This window comes from Antechinus flavipes, chromosome 3, assembly GCF_016432865.1.
Source record: "Antechinus flavipes isolate AdamAnt ecotype Samford, QLD, Australia chromosome 3, AdamAnt_v2, whole genome shotgun sequence".
Taxonomy (NCBI): Eukaryota; Metazoa; Chordata; class Mammalia; order Dasyuromorphia; family Dasyuridae; genus Antechinus; species Antechinus flavipes.
This window is the reverse complement of record NC_067400.1, coordinates 523,576,766-523,597,609: the sequence shown is the minus strand read 5'-3', so window position 1 is coordinate 523,597,609 and position 20,844 is coordinate 523,576,766. Positions and strand designations below refer to the sequence as shown.

The 20,844-nt window shown below is 36.5% G+C and overlaps 1 protein-coding gene across 2 annotated transcripts in view; it reads left to right on the top strand.

The window, feature by feature from the left end:
- Positions 1 to 3,643: 3,643 nt before the first annotated feature.
- INTS4 (integrator complex subunit 4) overlaps positions 3,644 to 20,844 on the top strand; it is a 92,523-nt gene continuing 75,322 nt past the window's right edge. Inside the window, exons 1-6 of one of the 2 annotated variants that reach the window (XM_051987201.1) lie at positions 3,644 to 3,995; positions 6,563 to 6,757; positions 7,856 to 7,936; positions 9,816 to 9,933; positions 12,131 to 12,237; positions 19,893 to 20,078. In XM_051987201.1, coding sequence (XP_051843161.1) covers positions 3,942 to 3,995; positions 6,563 to 6,757; positions 7,856 to 7,936; positions 9,816 to 9,933; positions 12,131 to 12,237; positions 19,893 to 20,078 — 741 coding nt within the window. In that variant the 5' untranslated portion in view covers positions 3,644 to 3,941. The remainder of the gene's footprint in view (positions 3,996 to 6,562; positions 6,758 to 7,855; positions 7,937 to 9,815; positions 9,934 to 12,130; positions 12,238 to 19,892; positions 20,079 to 20,844) is intronic. The other variant, XM_051987202.1, reaches the window with a different exon arrangement.

Genomic DNA, 20,844 nt, shown 5'->3' with positions numbered 1-20,844 from the left:
GTTTTGCTCATATAATTCCTGACTTTCCTTTGGTAGATGGATTCCCAAATACTTTCACTATAGATAGTTATTTTAAATGGAATTTCTCTTTGAATCTCTTGCTGTTGGATTTTGTTAATGATATATTAAAATGCTGGTGATTTATATGGATTTACTTTGTATCCTGCAACTTTGCTAAAGTTGTGGATTATTTTTAATAGTTTTTTTGGTTAATTCTCTAGGGTTCTCTAAGTATACCATAATATCATCTGCAAAGAAGGATAATTTGTTTTCCTCATGTAATCTTTTTTCTATGCTTGATTCTTTTAATTCCTTGAGTGAGTCTATGATCCATGTGAGCACATCTCTAAGGATTTTTTGGTATTATTTTAGATGTAGTTTCTGACACTATGTCAGGGTGCCTTTTTCCTCTTTTTTTTCAAAAATGTCTTTTAAAAATTATATTAGAATTTTCCTTAGTTTATTGTCTCTTTTGGTCAGTTTTTTTTTTTTTAATAAAATCTTTCTTTTTGGTGTTTCTATTGCTCTTTCTTAGGACCATGAAAACTCTACTCCTTATGAACTCAGTTCATAAATTTTCCTCGTAAATATATTTTAAAAGCTTAATTATGATATAAACTGAATTTTAACTCCAAATTCTTTGACAAGTCAGTCTATACAGAAGTAGTTTATACAGGATCCTATTAGAACAGCTTGTCTAAACTTATTGTATAGATAAGTTAAAATGCAATTTTCATATTTTACACAATTGCCTGCTAAAGTACTAATCACAAAATGTGGGAAGCTTAGGGGAATTAGTAAAGCTGATGGGAACTCATAGGAATCAGAAAAAGGTCAGGCAGCTTATTCACCATGACATTCCAAGGCTACAGCAATTAGCTGATGCCTAATTGCTTTCTTACTGCTTTTCCAGATGTCTCAGGGGAGTGAGGATAGAAAAGATTCTCCTTGAAATTCTTGGCTTCCCTAACCTTTGGCCTATCCTCTCATCCTTTTTTGGCATTTCTTGCTCTCTACTTGAATCACTAAGATTCAATCATTACACCTCCACTCTTCTCTCAGTATATTTCTTCAAAGAGCACAGGCACACTTTCAACTTCAACTATAGCTTCTACGTAGATGAAGCCCAAGACTTTGTCTTCTCTCTGTTCCAATCTTCTCATCCTGAACTCCCAATCTTATTGACCCTCCTGACTTGTCTCTTTTTTAATGGCATTTTCAATCCCCCTCATACTAACTCAAAACCCTTAAGAATCTAACCTGAGATTAATTGTTTTAATTTTTGTTGGAATCTTTACAAACTGCTAATTCATTAGAGTTGATAGATTATTGATCTGATCTTACAAGAATCTGTTTTGGGCCAGAACCTGAAACAAGGTACTAAGTGAACTAATTGATACAATGCTTGTGTTCACACCTTTACTCATTGGAGTTCACAAGTATGGGGGTTCTTGTGTTCACACCTTTACTCATTGGAGTTCACAAGTATGGGGATTCTTGTGTTCACACCTTTACTCATTGGAGTTCACAAGTATGGGGGTTCTTGTGTTCACACCTTTACTCATTGGAGTTCACAAGTATGGGGGGTTCTTGTGTTCACACCTTTACTCATTGGAGTTCACAAGTATGGGAGTTGACAAAAGAACTCCCATACTTGTGAACTCCAATGAGTAAAGGTGTGAACACAAGCACTGTATCAATTAGTTCTACTTAATACCTTGTTTCAGGTTCTGGCCCAAAACATCTTCTTGTAAGATCAGATCAATAATCTATCAACTCTAATGAGTTAGTAGTTTGTAAAGATTCCAAAAAATTTTGATCAAGTTATTTAACTCCCACATTCCGTTTTCTCATCAATAAAATAAGGGGGTTAGACTAAATGGTCCCTGATGTACCTTCAGACTCTAGATTTACAGTCTTTTAAGTTTTGTTGATCACCATTTCTTTAAATTCTGGCAGCACTGAACTCCTACTACTTTGAAATGCTAGAAAACTGATAAATCTAGAGCGGGAAGGGACTTCAGAAGCCAAGTAGTCCAGCTTCCTTATTTTATAGATGAAGAAATCAAAGCTCCTAAAATTAAAGACTTTTAGCTAAAATAAGCATCAGGTGAGATTTGAATCCTAGGTTCAGGTTCTTATTACCAAGTCAAGCTGCACTGCTGTCTCCAGCTTAGGTGAGCGTTTTCTTCCTTCTGTCTCGGATTGATCTCACACATAGTTTCTAACTAGATTCTTTTTTTCCCCCTCCCTCTCCTGATACATATAGTTTGCAAATACCCCAGAAATATTTTAAGATTCATCTTATAATGTGAGCACTCCTGCCAGTGATGGGGCCAATTTGGGTTCTCAAATGGCAAAATTTATTGATAGCCCAATGAAGCTAGGTCAGGATGGCCAGAGCTTGGGTCCTGCCATTAAAAGTCTTCAAGAATCCATGATCTAATTATCAGGGGGATATCTTTCCTTTCCTCTCCCAGAAATCCTTCCAACTCATAGATTCCTACATAGTCCTCTCCCGTGGATCCGTCACCCCCATTTCCTTCACACATACTCCCACTTCCTCTTACCACAACCTCAAACTCACTCCCTTTTTCTCTATCCTCACCCCTCATATATCCTTCTTGTCCCCATACCTTTCCTCCCCTTACAAATTTTATCCCCTCACTTTCTTTCTCCTTACTTTTCACATATCCTTTCCCCTTTCCCTACTTCCCCATCACATATCCCCCATCTTCCATTCTTTCTCCCTACTTCCCCATACATTCCTTTTCCTCACATCCTCCCTACTCCTCTCGTCCATCACTGTCCTTCACATTCCCGTCCTCCTTTCCTCAATCTCCTCTACCCTTACACTTCCCAATCCCCCATCTCCACTCCTATCCCCTCTACCTACCCGATTTCTGCTCACCCTTTCTCACTCACAATCCCATCCTCTTTTTCCCCTCATCTTCATGTCCTCCCCATCCCATCCTCCACCCCAATATGTCCTCCCAGTTCCTCCTCCATGTCCCACTCCAGACATCCTCTCCTCCCTCCTCTCTTCCTACTTCCCACTCCCTCTCCGTTTCTGCACAACCTCCCCTCACAAATCCTTACACGGCCCCTTCCATCTCCCATCCTCACAATCCCCGCACTTTCTACCGTCCCTTACTTCCTCCTTCTCCCCAAGTCCTCAGAGCATCCCCTCCTCTCCATTCTCCACTCTCCACTCATTTCCTCATCCCCTCTCCTATCCCCCTCTTCTCCCTCAGACATTCACCCTTTTCATATGTTCCCTCACATCCTTCTCCCTCCTTCCCCTGTATAAAAACTCTGCCCTAATTCGTTGGTATCATCTCCCGAATCACCTGGACTGACTGCCTTCAGCCAACCCGGGCCAATCCCGCCCAATCCGGGCCCAGCCCCCCCCTCAGTCCCGCATTCGCTCCATAGCTGCTCTCACTCTAGCTCCAGGACCAAATCCTGCTCCGCCTTTTCCCGTTCTCTCCAAATTCAGTCCCGCCCTCATGAGGTCTCACCCAATTACAACCGGCGCAGCCGTCTGCTCTGGTTCACTGGCTATCTGCCCTCCTGAGCTCCGCCCCCTTCCTCTAGCTTTCTCTCCACCTCTTTCCCAGTCCCTTCTCTCCCTTGTTTTCATTCCCTCAGTCGCATGAGGCCCAAACGTCGCTGGGGTAGTTGGGGCGGGCGCGGGAAACTAAGCGCCTAGGGGGAGGAAAGAGCACGTAATCCACGCCACTCCTCCTCTTTCCCCGCTGCATTGTGGGATACTGGCGTCCCAATTCTAACTCTATTCTCCATTCCCTTCCCCGCCCGCACCCAGCGGGGCTCTCGGAGGCTGAAGGGGGTGGGAGCCCGGCCGAGGCTACGGCGGCCGGGAAGGGCCGGCCCGGAAGAGAAAGGCGGCTGTGGAGGTGCTGTTTGTCCCAGCTGCCGCCATGGCCGCGCACCTCAAGAAGCGAGTATATGAAGAGTTCACCAAGGTCGTGCAGGTAAACGGCTCTCAGTCTGAGGGACCGCGGCAGCATCTGGGGAGCAGGATCCTGGGTTGCGGGGTGCCACCTCCGAGGGGATCCCTCGAGATCTGGCCAGCCTGCAATAGTCAAAACACCTGGGTCGTGCCATTTCGCGTCTAACGCGTCCATCTTCTCACTCCGGACCTCAGTTCCCTCTTCTGTTAAATGGGCACAGTGATCTAATAACGAGTGAAAGAAGGTTCAGCTGAGTTGGGGGGATTTCAGAGGCGACCTATCCCATCTTATACCTGGGTACAAGCCCCACCTCCGGATCTCTAATTGTGTGAAAGTTCTGGCTTCGTTCAATCCCATCTTTAGTTCTGATCCCAACACGTTTATTTGTAGTCAACAAACATTATGCTCCTATGGGGAAAGTTTAGACTTTGGAGAAGGTGATAATCACGCCTACTTTTTGGGCTTCAGTCAGTTCATCATCTTTACAATGAGCTGATTGGACTAACCGGCTTGGGCAAACGGAGCGACACAGGCCTAGGCACCGAGCATGTCAATCAGATAAGAGTCCTGAAAATTTTATCTTATTAGGAATACACAGAATAGTAGATATAAAGTGTGTGTAAAATAAATAAAAGGTTAATTTCCCAGGCCGTGGCCTAGAGAGAGCAGGAATGTGGCTCTTGCCTGGACAGATAGCCCTAAAGGTAGGGCACGAGCAAACTGTGAAGAACGTTAAATGCCAAAGAGAGGTTTGGTCCAAGAGCCCCTGAAGCTTCCTGAGGGACGGAAGGAGACAGTATCAGTGTCAGTCGGGGCTGGGAATATTTGAGGAAGGCGAAATCATGCCCTTCTGGGATGAGGAGGGAGGAGGGTGATTCCGCACTAGAGATTGTCTCTTTGGCATTAGAGAGCAGATCCTGAATATCAGAAGATCGAAGAAGTTTTACTGTAGCATAGGGTGAAACATATTGAGATTGGAACTAGTTTTGGGAGGAGAGAGGAGGTCGCAAGTGGAAGAGATGTGGAGATAGAATCAGCAAAATTTGTCAACTGATTTTTTAGACAGTGTTCTGAAAAAAGTCTCATTTCTAAAATATATATAGAGATTGGCTTAAATTTATAGAAATACAAGCTGTTCCCCATTTGATGAATGGTCAAAGGATATGAAGTTTTCAGATGAAGACATTAAAACTGTAATCACAGAAAAAATGCTCTAAATCACTATTGGTTAGAGAAATGCAAATTAAAACAACTCTAGCTACCACTTCACACTTCTCAGATTGGCTAAGATGACAGGAAAAAATAATGATAAATGTTGGAGGGGATGTGGGAAAACTGGAACACTAACGCATTGTTGGTGGAGTTGTGAACTGATGCAACCATTCTGGAGAGCAATTTGGAACCATGCTCGAAGGGCTATAAAACTCTGCATACCCTTTGACCCAGCAGTGACACTACTGAATCCATACCTGAAAGAGATCATAAAAGGAGAAAGAGTCCATATTTACAAAAATGTTTGTAGCAGCTCTTTTTATGGTTGAACAAGTTATGGCATATGAAAGTAATGGAATATTCTATAAAAAATGATGAACAAGCTGATTTTAGAAAGGCCTGGAAAGATTTACATGAACTGATGCTGAGCGGAACAAGCAGAACCAGGAAAACATTTTACTATAGCAACAGCAGGATTGTACAATGATCCTCTCTGACAGACTTGGTTCTTCTCAGAGGTTCAGTGATCCAAGAAAATTCCAATAAACTTTGGATAGAAAACACCATTAGCACTATTTCCTTTTTTTTCTTGTGGTTTTTCCCTTTTGTTTTGATTTTTCTCTCTTAATATGATTCATATAGAAGTACATAAAAATGGATGTATGTATACAACAAAAAGCATTTTTACATATAAACAGGAAAATAAAAATACTTAAAAAAAAGATTTGTCAATTAATTGGATGAGGTCAGGGTGAAAGGGAGGAGTTAAGAGGCAGTTAGAGGTCACAGCCAATAGATACTTAACACTTCCTAGCTGTGTGATCCTGGGCAAGTCACTTACCTCCAATTGTCTCAGCCAAAAAAAAAAAGTGAGTCAGTGGGTTGTGTTCTAAGTTTTAAGCAGTACATAAGTATATTTTTTCAATAGTATTTGATTCTGTGACCCCAGTTGGGATATTCTTGGCAGAGATAATGGAATGGTTTTTAACATTTCCTTCTCCAGCTCATTTTTACAGATGAGGAAATTGAGTCAAACATGGTTAAGTGACTTGCCCAGTGAGGCTGGATTTGAACTCGGGTCTTCCTGATTCTTTGAATAATGCTCTACTTCAACACCTTGCTGCTACATATATGTATGATAGAGAAATATAAAACAAAGTTCCATGTGAGGTCTGGTGGGGAGGTCAGTCCCATGGAATTGGTCACTTAACAAACCCTTATTGGGTGCATCTCTAATGTGCCAAGTACTGCTAATCATTAGAGATACAAAGAATCTATAGAACTTGACAATTCATTAGTTTTTATAGAATTGCTTGGGTGTACTCTTTATTTTCGTATTTTCCTTCACCAAAATAATCTGTTTTAATCCATTGCAGCAACAGCATGAAGAGATTGCAACCAAGAAGCTCCGTCTGACTAAGCCGAGTAAGTCAGCAGCACTCCATATAGATCTCTGCAAAGCCACTTCACCAGCAGATGCCTTGCAGTACCTCCTTCAGTTTGCTCGGAAACCAGTGGAGGCAGAGAGTGTAGAGGGAGTTGTCAGAATTCTCTTGGAACATTATTACAAGGTGAGAAGATGGCCACTGAAGTCATCCTGGGCAGCCTTGTTGTGGGGTGTAGGGGGAGTCTGGGTCCTTATAGTCTGGGTCAGAAGACTGGTAAGCCTCACAAGAGCCTGGCTATTTAGACTGATTTAAGACAGTGGACTGAATTGTAGATTGGGTGCTAGAGAGAACTAGAGGAAATGTTGATATAAAAGAAAGAGGTCTTAGTAGATAATTCTTGAGTGCTCCTTCTGTGTGCAAGGCTATTTGGCTTAGGTGCTGGGGAGATAAGTAAAGTAACATCCCTTATCAAGGAGTTTACAGACTACAGGTAAATCTCATTTTATTGCACATTTGCTTTATTACACTTCACAATAGTGAAGATACTGCTTTTTTTTTTTAAACAAATTTAAGGTTTATGACAACTTTGCAGGTATGCAAGTCTATCTGCACCATTTTTCCAACAGCATGTACTCACATCATGTCTGTCATATTTTAGTAATTCTCACAGTATTTCAAACTTTTTCATTATATATCTATTATGGTGATCTGTGAACAGTGATCTTTGATGTTACTGTTACTGTTGTTATTGTTGGGGGTGGGGAAGACACACTCCACAGACTGTACTCATAGAAGATAGTAAACTTAATAAATGTTGTGTGTTTTGACTGCTCTATCAACCAGCAATCTCTCCCCCTTCTTGAATCTTCCTATTTCCTGAGACACAATAATGTTTAAATTAGGCCAATTAATAACCCTGCAATGGCCCCTAAGTGTTCAGGTGAAAGAAAGAATCCATCAATGTGGCAAGCTTCATTGCCTCATTTTAAGAAATTGCCACAGCCATTCCAACTTTCAACCCTGATCAGTCAGCAGCCAACAACATCGGGGCAAGATTTTCCACCAGCATAAAGACTATGATTCGTTGACGACTCAGAGGATGGTTCAGACCTAGTTTAACAATAAAATATTCTTTAATTAAGGTATGTGCATTGTTTTTTGAGACATAATACTGTTGCACAATTAATAGACTATGATGTAGTGTAAACATAACTTTAATATGTACTGGGAAATCAAAAAATTCACATGACTTGCTTTATTGTGATATTTGCTTTATTACAGTGGTCTGGAACTGACCCTTCAACATCTCTGAGATACACTTGTAGTGGGAAAAGCAAGACAGATCAGTATCCAAAATACAAGGTAGATTGCATAAGTACAATAATTCAGGCTAATACTGGTGTTGTGGGCGTTCAGATGGCTGGGATATGAATGTGAGAAACACCAGCTCTCCAAAATGAGTTAAAATAGGCTAAGTGAATGAAAGGTGAAATTGTTTCTTCAGGCTTTGTACTGCAAAGTGCTTTGAGTCACTTGTAAAGTTTACTTGTTCATTCTATGAGTATTCATTGAGTACTTCAGTCTTCATAGCTTTATCCCAGGTATCATTGGAGAGATTATAATCTAGATGAGAACTGAGACTTCCTAATCATAGCATATAGGATGATAATTAAAAAGTTTGAAATATTGTGAGAATTGGGGCAGTTAGAAGGCACAGTGGATAGAGTACCAGCTCTGGAATCAGGAGGACCTGAGTTCAAATCCAGTTTTGGAATCTTCAGAAGTTAATCTGAAAATCTATAGAGTAAAAATATATCAAAGCACTTAACCTATTTAAATACTAGGCAAGTCACTTAATCCCAGTTGTCTCCAATAAAAAGAAATAGTGTCAAGAATTACTAAAATGTGACACAGAGTTGTCACAAGCCTTCAATTTTTTTTTTTTAAAGAAGATGAACAAATTCATTATATAATTGTATATTTAAGTATGAAATGTCTTCTTTTGGTCTTTGTGCTGAAGATCTATTCAGTCTTATGCTTTTCAAAGCTAGATAGCACACCGATTAGAGTGCTGGGTACAATCCTGTCTCAGACCCTAAATAGCTGTATCACTATGGGCAAGTCACTTAACCTGTCTGTCTCAGTTTCTTCAGAAACTTGTGATCCTTTTTTGTCATTTTCTTGTCAAAGATATGGAATTGTTTGCCATTTCCTTTTCCAACTTAGAAGGAAACAGGGATAAGTGACTTGTCTGGCTAATATGTGTTTAAGACCGTATTTGAATTCTGGAAGTTGTATATTTATGATTTCAAGCCCAGCCCTCTAGTCACTATTGTCCTGTAGCATATAATAGTCACTTAATAAGTACTTGTTTCCTCTTTCTCTTGCCTCCTACCTACCAGGAGGTGAGTGCTTGTTTCATATTCAGTCTTCTGCATTTGTCCTCTTTGTACAGATGAAAAAACTGAGGCTAAGAGAGGTTAAGTTAGTTCACGAGCATTTAAACATCTGGTATGTTCCAGGCACTGTGTTATGAACTGTCCAGGGTCACAAGCTAATTAGCAACTGGGGCAGGATTTGAATTTATGTCTTCCTGCCTACAAATCCTGCACTCTATCTGCTATACCGCTTTGTTTTAATAAACATTTATTAAGTGCCTATTATGTATCAAGCAGTTAGGCCAAAGAGAATAGAGCTAGTCTATTCCCTCAAGCTCACATTCTATTAGTTAAAGGAGAGCTGAGAATTGGAAATCCCCATTACTATTGCCTGGGAGATGATAAATGTTTCATATACAGCTGCCTTTTTTTTTAATTAAAGCTTTTTATTTTTCAAAATATATGCGTGGACAATTCTTCAACATTAGCCCTTGCAAAATCCACAGCTGCTCTTTAAAGATGTACCAACTTAGAGTAACATTGTAATTTTCAAATGTAGTAACCATTATTAACACAATTCTACCCTGACAAATTGGACATAGCATTGTGAAACCTAGAGCTCTGACCTTTTTTTTTTTCCTCCCCTCCCCTGGATTGTACACAGTCTCATCTGGCAGCTAGGTAGTGGAGTAGGTAGAAAGCCCCAGGAAAAATTCTTCCAAAATAGCCATAGTTCTGAACCAAAGCTTTGGCCCAGATAGTCCTCTGAGGCTCTTCTCAGATTTTGCTTCCTTTAGTCTGCAGGTTTATGATTAGTTGAAAGAATAGTGTGAAGATAACAACAGTCACTTCTTTTGTTCTAGGAAAATGATGCATCTGTGAGGCTGAAAATAGCTTCATTGTTGGGTTTGTTATCAAAGACAGCAGGATTTTCACCAGACTGTATCATGGATGATGCCATTAACACCCTTCAGAATGAAAGTAAGTTATAGTTTTTAAAAGTACTATATAGAGCTTGGTAATTTTCTGAAATAAAGCAAGAAAGAGATCTTACCTTTTCAGAACATAATCTGAAAATCTATAGAGTAAAATATATCAAAGCACTTAATCTATTTAAAGAATCAAAAAAAGAATATCTAAATTTCAAATCATTAAGTTAACATAATTTACAAATGTAAAGACTTTATTGTAATTTTAAATGTGTTTTACTGCAGTTTGTTTCATTCTTTGACTATAAGGCTATATATAATAAAATTTATTTCTATGAAAAAAAAGAAAAAAGCTCTATACAGGGGAAAGATTTTTGATTCCTTTTATATAAAATTTTGTATGGTGACAAGTAAAATGAGGAGAGAAAGCATCTCAAGCATGGAAAAGAGTAAGAGATGGAGTGTCATGTCTGAAAAGTTGCTGGTAGACCAATGTAGTCAGATTGTAGAATTTACGGAAAGCTGTAAAGTCTGAGGACTGGAAAAGTTGAAAGGAGCAGACAGTTAATATGCAGAGGACTTTAAAATTAACACTGGAGTTAATAGGGAACTACTCTAGTTCATTGACTAGAAGAAGAGCAGGGGAGCATAATAGGAGGGAGGTAACATGTTAGAATTCTGTTTTAAGAAAATCACTTTGGTAGCTCTATGGAGGTCAGGTTGGCATAGGGAGAAACTTGAGGTAGGGGGATCAATTAGAAGATTATTTCAATAATCCAGATGAGTAGTGATAAGGGCCTGAACTAAGGTGGTATAATTGGTGAGGGGGCAACATAGGTTAGAGATGGCAAGTCCTGTGGATTGGATAACTAGGGTGAAGGCAAGTGAGGGTGATGAGGACCTAATTCAATGAGAGAATGGTGTTCAGTGCTTATATTCTTAAGTGCTTATTGGAATTTTTTTCTTATGCTAAAGTTATATTATAATAATATTTGTACTCAGTTGTGATTTATAACTTCTATGGAATTATTTAGTAAAGATTGAGGAAAATTTTTATTTAAATAGTGAAAGTTATTTTATTGCCCAAGTATAGGAAATGTCTTTTTCACATAGAAAAATATGATGGTTGCTATTGAATGAATTTCACATGTGGAGATTGGGAAGAATGTGATTATACAGTTCTTAAAGGAATGATCTCAGTTCATCTAACCTTTTCAGATGAGGAATCTGAAAACTGAAAGCTGTAATAGCTGAGCTATGACTAAAATCCACTTACTGTATTTTAATTGAAATGTTTTTTCCTAAAAAATATATTTAAAAGAAAAAAAAATTAATGTGGTCCAGGACTCATCTTCCTCTTAAAGAGTACAAGAATTTTAGATTTTTTTTAGCAGGAACAGTTGATTCTCCTTGAATTACTTAGTATTTCCATTCTAGCACTCCACTTTATAGTCTCATTTCTTTTCTGCTAATACTGTCCTTGCACTGGATTCATAGAGTGATAGAATTTGAGTGAGAAGGGAAGTCATCAGTGGACTCATGAAGCTAGCTGGAGGGAAATAGACAACATGTAATCCAGTCTGAGAATATTTTCTCTCACATATAATGAGGTATTCCTGTGCAGTGGCGCTACCAAATTTGCAGTAAAGCTAGAAAGGCATCCACAGTCTTCTGACTCTGCTTTTTGCACTGAAAGTGTACAACATCCTATGAAGTGGTTTTGGCACCCAGAGAATCTAGCATATTCTAGTAGAAGCATTCTTAGTTGTAGGATAGGGACTGGACCTATGACTTCATTGGCTTAGGGAACTTTGAGGAGAGGAAGCTCCATTTGCCATTTGAGAACGTTTACCAATTCAGACCATTCTGCTCTCTACCATTTAAGTTCATAGAGAGCAGCCCAGGACAGATTTGCCCAGAGTTTGAGTGGCATGTGTCAGAAGTAGGACTTTAAATGTGCCAGGCCTTCCTGGCCTTAAGTCTCAGTTCTAGACACTAAATATGTTGTCTTTCCCAGAATGCTTCATTTGTTAAAATCAATCAGTTTAAAAGTATTTATGGAGTATCTGCTGTGTATTTAGTATAATGATAGTTGCAAAGAAAAATGTAGAATAATTTGATACAGTCTCTGCCCATGTGATGCTTACATCTTATTTGGAAAAATGAGACTTAAATTCCAAATTCTCATGACCAAATAGACAATGTGCTGAGTCTCATTTTCATATTCTGTGATTCCATCTTGCTTCTAGAATCTCATCAAGTTCTTGCTCAGCTTCTGGACACACTGTTAGCTATTGGCACTAAACTTCCAGAGAATCCAGCTGTTCAAGCACGACTGATTGATGTTGCCTGCAAGGTAAAAGAGCATGAGTTTTTGAAAATTATTCTTTAATATATTATTTTGCATTTTTTCCTATGGTGGCATATTTCATATCTCTGATTCATATAAAGTCTGTCTTTGTATCTTATATTTCCATGTGTGAAGCTAAAAAAATTCCATTTTTTATGATCTCTAAAAGAGTACTACATTCTCACTTTGTATTCCGAGGAAGATGATAGCTAACTTTTTACATAGGGAGATAACCAAATTCTCTAGGAAAAGCAAAAAAAAAAAAAATTGTTTAGAAAACCTTGACTTGGAAAATCAGAGGTCCCTGGATTTTTGGTAGATATTCCCTAATCAACTCACATTCTTAAAGTATTTTAAAGTTTGCTTTCCTCACAACATCCTTATGAAGTAGATAGTGCTTGTAGTTTACATATGAGGAAACTGAGACAGAGAGAAGTACCTGTCTTCATGCAATTAGTGTCAGATTTTTTTTTCTAAATGTTTTCTCTTATGTCTTTTTTCTTTGAAATTATAGTTTGATTGATAGTTCTCTCAGTAATGAAATAATTAAACTAACTTTGAAAGGAAAAACAGGTAGTATACATTCTTTGAGTTATTATAAGAATATTAGTTAAGGAATCAGAAGTCTTAATTTTGTTTCTGTGTTGTACCCTTTATTTTCCCTTGAGATCCTATGAAATTTGTAAGTATGAGTGTTAACATTAGGTGAACTATTCAGAGTCACATGGCCAGGATGGAATAGGGTCAGGACTTGACCCTAAAGCTTGTGATTTAATCTGAGCCCAACTTCCTCACTTCGAAAAAGAAGATAATGACTTGTGTATTAGTTAACCCATTCTACAGGGTTAGTGGAAAGAGAATATTTTGGAAACCATAAGATGTTTTACAAATAGGAACTCATTCTTCAAGTTTAATTTAGGTTTCTAATAAACATTCTTTTATGCATGGCATTTACATAACATGTCCATGTACTGAGTGTTTTATAAATACTTTTTCAAAAGATTGTTTTGATATTCTGAGAAGAAAAAGAATTAAAATAGTTGTGAAATTAGTTAGCAGTTTTTGATTTCTGAGAGCTGATTGATTCATTCCTTTTTAAATACTTTGGAGGATAAGCACAATAATAAATATTGTGACTTCATTCTAAAAAATCATTTCAAAGCTAGGGATTTGGTCCTTTCAGGCTGTGGTTTCATTCCAGTTTGAGTTCTGTAGGTAGTATGTGTCTTATCAAATGATGCTGATCAGTAGTGGTAGGAACTCATTATGTGGATTTTGTTGAAAAGATGTCTTCTGTTCTATGTACAAATATTCTTTAAGTTGTAGCTTCTCAGTTTTTTTCCCCCAACCACCTTTAATATAGATTTTAGATTTGTCTCTTTGCCATATAGAAGACTCAAGACCCTTGTTTCTAAAGTGATTTTTAATAGTACAAGGTCATCCTTTTACTATAGTAGAAGGTTCGCAGGAACATCTGATTTTCCAGTTAACATTCATAGAATGTATACTATTTGTCTTGGGAATTATTTGTGATTTGTTAGGAGTGCTTTTTAGTTAGAATCAAAATAATAGATTTTGTTTCAACCCATTATTTTAATTGTCAGTCTTTATGTTTCAAGTATGTTTCTTATAAATAGCATATTGTTAGTTTTGCTTTCTAATCCATACTGCTCACCTTTTCCATTTTATGAGTTCATCTCATTCAGATTCAGAATTATGATAGTTAATTGTTTATTTAATCTCTTATGCTTTTTCTTCTCTATATTCCTCAGTTTCTGTTTATTTCCACTGATTACTTTCAGGATTTTTCAGTGGTATGTGAAGAGGACTTGTCTTAGCATACAGCGCCCAGTTGTTTTTTTGTTTTGTTTTGCTACTGTCGTTTTTTTCTAGCTTGGAATTTATGGTTTTGTCAGCACAGTTAACTCTAGAAATTCCTTTAAGATTTAACTTGATCAGTAACTTATCTGTACCTTACACTCCTAGAGAATTGGTTGGAATATTGAGAGGTTAATACCTTGTTTGTGGTTACCCAGCTACTTATTGTGTCAGAGGTAGAATTTAAGTCCAGATCTTACTATAAAATGCAGCCTTTCTGTTCATTGATAAAGATGTATCTGTGAGAACATTAGATCTTTTTAGTTCAATTTTTTTCATGGTTAACATTTCATAACTTAATATTCATTAAATTCATCATTCTTTTTGATGCAATAATATTTCATTAAATTCACATGCCACAATATATTCAGCCATTGTCCAATCATTAGACACATAGTTTATTTTCCATTTTTTCTTTTAAAAAAAAAGTCCTGCAACATTTTTATGCTGGGGCATTTTCAATTTAACAACTTCCTTAGGATATAAACCTGTAAAAGTAAAATTGCTAGCCCTCAACGGGTATGAATGTTTTTTGCAATTTTTGTATAATTTCAGATTGCTTCCCAGAATAGTTGAAGCAATTCATATTCCCACTAGTAGTAAATTAGTGAACCTGTTTTCCTACATCCCTGCTAATATTAAATATTTTGCTTTTACCATTTTTGTCAATTTAGATATATGATGGTAACCCAGAATTTTTATTTTATTAGTGATTTTGGGGTGCATTTTCAAGTGGCTATCAAAGGTTTACATTTCTGTTTTTGAGAACAGTTTTTTAAATATCCTTTGACCACTTACCTATTAGAAAATTATTCGAAGTCAATCATCCAAATCAACAAATATCTTATTATGTGACAGACACTACGCAAGGTACTGGTGATAGAAATACAAAGAAACATTCCCTATTCTCTAAGAGTTTTATAATGTATAAATTCCCTATAGATTTGAAATAACAGATTTTGATGAGAAATATTAATATTTTTCCTTATTTTAGTTATTCATTTTTATCATTGAAATTTTTTTTTAATATCTTCTGATTGTGACTTAATATTCCCTTCTCCCTTTATCCAGTTATAAAATTATATAACTTATTCTCTAATTTTAATGATATAACTTTTAAAATTTTTAGGTATTTGACCCTTTTGGAATTTTTTTGTGGAATCATAAAGATAATGGTGTAATTCTATTTTCTACCGAATTTGTTTCATCTTTGTCATATTCGGGTTTGAAAAACTTAGTAGTTATTCCTTTTCTACCAAATCATTGAACAAAAATCTGAAATGACATAAGGCCCAGTCTAGATCTGGGGCGTGGAAGATTTTTCGTTAGATACCCAATCTCAGTTGACTTTGATTCATTATTGCCTGTTCACACCTCATACTTGGAAGGAACTGATCAGACCACCTAGTACGATCTATATAAGAATTAGGTTTCATTCTATAGCATGTCCAAAAAATGGTCATTGGACTTTTGGCTCAAAGCTTCTGGGGAAGGGATAGCTCCAGGGGCAGAGTATCCACTTCTGGATGGCTTTGATTGTTTGACTTTTTTCATTTCATCAATCATAAATCTGGCTCCCTGCAGTTTCTACCCATTGAGATAACGTATACCTCCAAGCTTGTCTTTATCCACAAATTTGGTAAGAAAGAATTCAATCTTTATCTTAGTTATTGCTAAGCACTGGATTTTGAATCAGAGGACCTGGTTTCAAATCCTCATTTTGGCCATTCCTATTTGTATGACTTTGGGCCAAGTCCATAATGTCTCTGGACTTTAGTTCCCTTTTTTACAAAATGAAGAGTTTATACTGATTGAACTTTAATGTCTTTCTTAGCTCTAAATATGTGGTCTTGGATCCTTGGAGTATTATACTAAAAACCTCTTTCTAATTTGATATCAAACCAGGAATGGATTATTCTTTGGGGTTAGCCATTTGAGTTTTTTTCACATACACTTAACTGCCCTGTTGTTGAGCCTAATAATGTCTAAACTTTTGAACATACCCCAAAACAAAAAAAAGTTTGAGCATGCAATCCCAGTAATATATATTTATAATTATAATACTAATATGTACATTGTAAAACATTCACAAAATAGAAATTTAAAAAGGTGAAATAGAATTAAACTTTTTTAAAAATTAATTTTCATTTTAATGATAGTATAAGAAATTTTTTTGCTTGATCCAGAGGTCTCCAAAAGTTTGTGCTTCTGCAGTAAGAGCAGAAGAAGGCAATAAGAGGTAAACTAGGGCCAGAGACTAGATGGTGAATAACACATTGCCTTTCTGAGAGAGAAGCCTTTGAGTAGGAGGCTATGGAAAGGGAAGGCAGCAGAGGGAGGAAGTGGCTGTACCCATGCTGTTCAGTTGCACTACTTCCTCAATTATATTAATTTCTTTATCCCCCCCCAGTCGATTTTCTTGTGCATCCACTTTGGGGGCCACTGTTCTAACTTGTTTATATGAACAAATTATTCAAATTGTCAAAGGTAGGATTGGAAGTCAGATCTTCCTAACTTCCAAAAACTATACTCCTTTTTACGGAACTGCTGCCTTTCCTGAGCTTATCTACTAAAATAACAATTAAGAAAATTAGATTAGTTTCTCATGACTTATCTTTCCCCCCATCCCCTTTTTTGGTTAATTTTGTTAATTTTATTTTTCAGTTCCAAGTTCTTTTCTTCTTTCTGTACTTTCTCCTTACTTATTGAGAAGGCAAGACATATGATACCCATTGCACATAAAAAATCATACAAGACATGTTTCCACATGTTCTGGGCGGGGGGACAAAAACCTAAGAAAAATGTTTCCATCTGCATTCAGAGTTCATCAGTTCTCTCTCTGGAGGTATAACATTTTTCATTATGAGGTCTTTAGAATTGAGTAGAGGAACTAAATTCTGTCACTATTGATCATTGTTATAATAATTGCTGTTACTGTGTACAATGTTCTCCTTGTTCTGCTATTTCATTTTGTATCAGTTCATATAAGTCTCCCCAGTTATTTCTGAAACCACCCATTTCGTTTCTTACAGCGCAGTAGTATTCTATCACTTTCATATAACATAACTTGTTCAGTAATTCCCCAATTGATAGACATTTTCTCAGTTTCCAATTCTTTGCTAGTACAAAAAGAGATGCTGTTCATGTTTTTGTACATATGGATCCTTTTCTTTTTTTCCTTTTTCTTTCTGAGATCCAGACTTGTATCAGAGGATATGCACAGTTTTATATTCTTTAGGGTATAGTTATAAATTTTTTTCCAGGGTGGTTGAACACTTTGGTTGTATAAACAGTACATTATTGTGCCTTTTTGTTTTTTTATTCTGCATTCCCTTCCAGCTTTTGTCATTTTCCTTTTCTGTCATATTAGTTAATCTGATGGATGTAAGGTAATTCCTCAGAATTTTTTAAAGATGCATTTTTCTAATTAGAGACTTAGAGCATTTTTTTCATATGATTGTTGATAGCTTTGAAAACTTTGTCTTCATGTCCTTTGACCACTTATCAGTTGGGAAATGGCCCTTATTTTTATAAATTGCTTTAGTTCCCTATATAGACAAGAAATGAGACCTTTTTCAAAAAACTTTTCTATAGAGATTTTCCCCCCATTTTCTTGCTTCTCTTCTAATCTTAACTGCATTGCTTTTATTTGTGTAAAATTTTAAAATTTAATTTCATGAAAATTATCCATTTTACTTCCCATGAACTTCTCTCATTTGGTTGTGTTATGATCTATCTTTTGAGAAACTAGGCTGGTTTTTGATTATCACTAATGTTCCTTTTATATAATAAATTTTGTCAGGAACTGTAGTTAAACTTAATGGACTGGTTTCTGATTGTTGAATTCTGATGATCTGAACTCATCAAAGACAAATACGTACCATTCCTTCTATTGACAGAGGAGAAAGAGATATTTTTTCCCCATCTCTCACTTTCTCTTTGGAGGTGGGAGGATTTCCCTACCCTCACTTACTATTTTTCTTATCTTAGGTTGAGTTTCCATTCCTGTCATTCATTCTTATTTCCTTTTTGAGACAAAGATGATTCTTGGTACAGAAAACAGAAGCAAAATGAGAACTGACTAGCACTTCATTCTCTCCATTAGTGATTCGTTGTCTTAGCTTCTTCTGACTGTGCTACAGTTCACTTGGTCCTTTCCTTTCCCCCTCCTCCCACAAGAGAGCTTAAAAAGTAAAACAAAATCTTTTTTTGTTCTTCTTACTCTGAACCTTAGTAATCCTGATGAAGTTGTTAAAGATCTGGTCACATATTACTTTTCATATTATCATAATGATACTTTGGTCTAACGAGTATTTACATCTGGGGCCAACTGCAGTTGTCTAGATCTATATCTTGCTAGGTAACTCCAGAGAAGAAAATGAGATTGGCCATTTTGCACAGCCTTTCTTTGTTTAAATCCATTTGTTTATATGTCATGGCATCATCTCCCTGATTTCGTGGTCCTCTTTAAGAATGAGGGACAAACATACATACACACACACTTTAAAAAATTCTAGATTGGTTTACTACATTCTCTGAGCCTCCTTTGATTTCTTCAGGTTACTCCCTCCTTTTGTTCTTTTAGAAATTATTTTTCTTTGTGCATTCAGAATTCCCATCCATCCTTGGATGACTTCTATATAATTTTAAACCAGAGTATTCTCACCAATTCTTTGAAACTTGTTATCACAAAAATCTGTGATACGTGCTGTGCTTAGCTTTATCTGCCTTTTTTTTTTTGGATTTAATTATTCAACCAGTCATCAGACTACCTAATGAAAGACTCTTCCAGCCTATATTTCTCCATGTTGTGTAAATGAATATCATGAGAAACTGTTGAATATTTTGCTGAACTTCAGGCCTGTAATAGCCCTCTAATCTATTCTAGTCTAGCCTTATCATAAAAAGAAATGAGGTCAATATGGCAGACTAACAGACTAACAGTCTGTTCTTTTATTAATCTGTAAATTTAATTTTATTATGTAGCTAACATAATTATAGGGAACCGATTCAGATTTATAGGAATAAAAGCCATTCCCCAGTTAACATCTAGTCAATACATGTAAATAGATTGTTTTCAAAGGAGAAAATCCAAACTATCCATAGCCCTATGAAAAAAATGTTCTAAATCAGGAATGTAAATTAAAACAACTCTGAGCTGCCACCTCATATTTATCATATGTTGGAAAGGTTATGGAAAATAGATACAATAGCTACTGCTGGTGGAGTTGTGAATTGGTCCAATCATTTTGGGAAATAAGGTGGCACTGTGTTTAAAAAGTTATTAAACTACCCATACCCCTTGACATGGTGATATCACTACTAGATCTATCCTCCAAAGAGATTTTAAAAAGAGGAAAAGCACCTATATGTACAAATATATTTCTAGAATTGGAGATACAGTAAGATCATAAATTGCAGAATGGATAAATAGCTTTTACCATAACAGCATTTTGTAAAGACAGACAACTTTGGAAAAACTTTAAAAATCAACACAATGACCAAGCATAGTGCAAAGGATTCATGATATAACAATAATTTCACCTTTCCCTCTCCTCATTGAGAGGTGATGAACTTATAGGGCTGATTAAAATAATTTTTTGGACATGGCCAACGTGAGAATTGGTTTTGCTCAACTATATATTTGTATGGGGGGAGGGTGTTTTGTTCTCATTGGGGTGGGAGGGAAAGAATGCTGATCTAAAAATAAAATTGCATTAAAATATTTTTTAAAAAATTAATCAACCTCAATAATATCTTTTGGTTTCTTTTTTCTGTTATAGCATCTAACAGACACCTCTCATGGTGTAAGAAACAAGTGTCTGCAGTTACTTGGCAATCTGGGCTCTTTGGAAAAAAATATTGCCAAGGATGCTGAAGGCCTGGCTACCAAAGATGTCCAGAAGATTATAGGGGATTATTTTGTAGATCAGGACCCTCGTGTCCGGACAGCAGCTATAAAAGCAATGGTAAATAAAATTGGAAAAATGAATTACAGACAGTTTTAATTTGTTTTTGTTTTAAATTTGGGTCAAATTTGTTAATGTATCGCATGCTCTTGTATATATCTTTTCTTCTTGACAAGGCCTTCAGATTTAAGTTTAAAACCTAAGATTTTCGAGAAGTGAAAAACTTGGATTCTTATATAATATGATTAGACTTAGGTTTGTTTTTGTTATTTATTTATTTGTTGTTGTTTAATTTTATTTATTTTATTATTATTACATGGGCATATATAATGCCCATGTAATGAGTATTTAGTAAATATTTATTGAATACATGGTGTCTTAGGGTATGTTTTAAGATGTACATGTATATATGTGTTCTAGACTTGTCTTTACATGTAAGTATGGTATGTATATAAAAGTGTATCTTCATGCATGTGATTCTAAATGTATTAGCTAGTGTACACCTTTGAGCAAGTCTAAGACTATGCACAATCAGGTGTGTGTCTTGTAAATGTACTTCTGAGAGGGGTCAAGTGTATGTGCTCTGTTGAATGTGATTAGAAAAAGAAATTATCACTAAAAGTTAGCACATCTTCCTATCAGACTAAACTCATGTTCTCATTTGACAGAATAAACAGGTTGGCTGATAGGGAGATTGCCATCCAGATTTTAAATTTGGGTTTCAATAAAATTAGTGACAGATTGGCTTATGTTCTGGTTGAAATAAGATAAAGGAAAAAAGGTTGAGGTGGAGCAAGACCCACAGAGTAAAAAGATAAGGAAACTG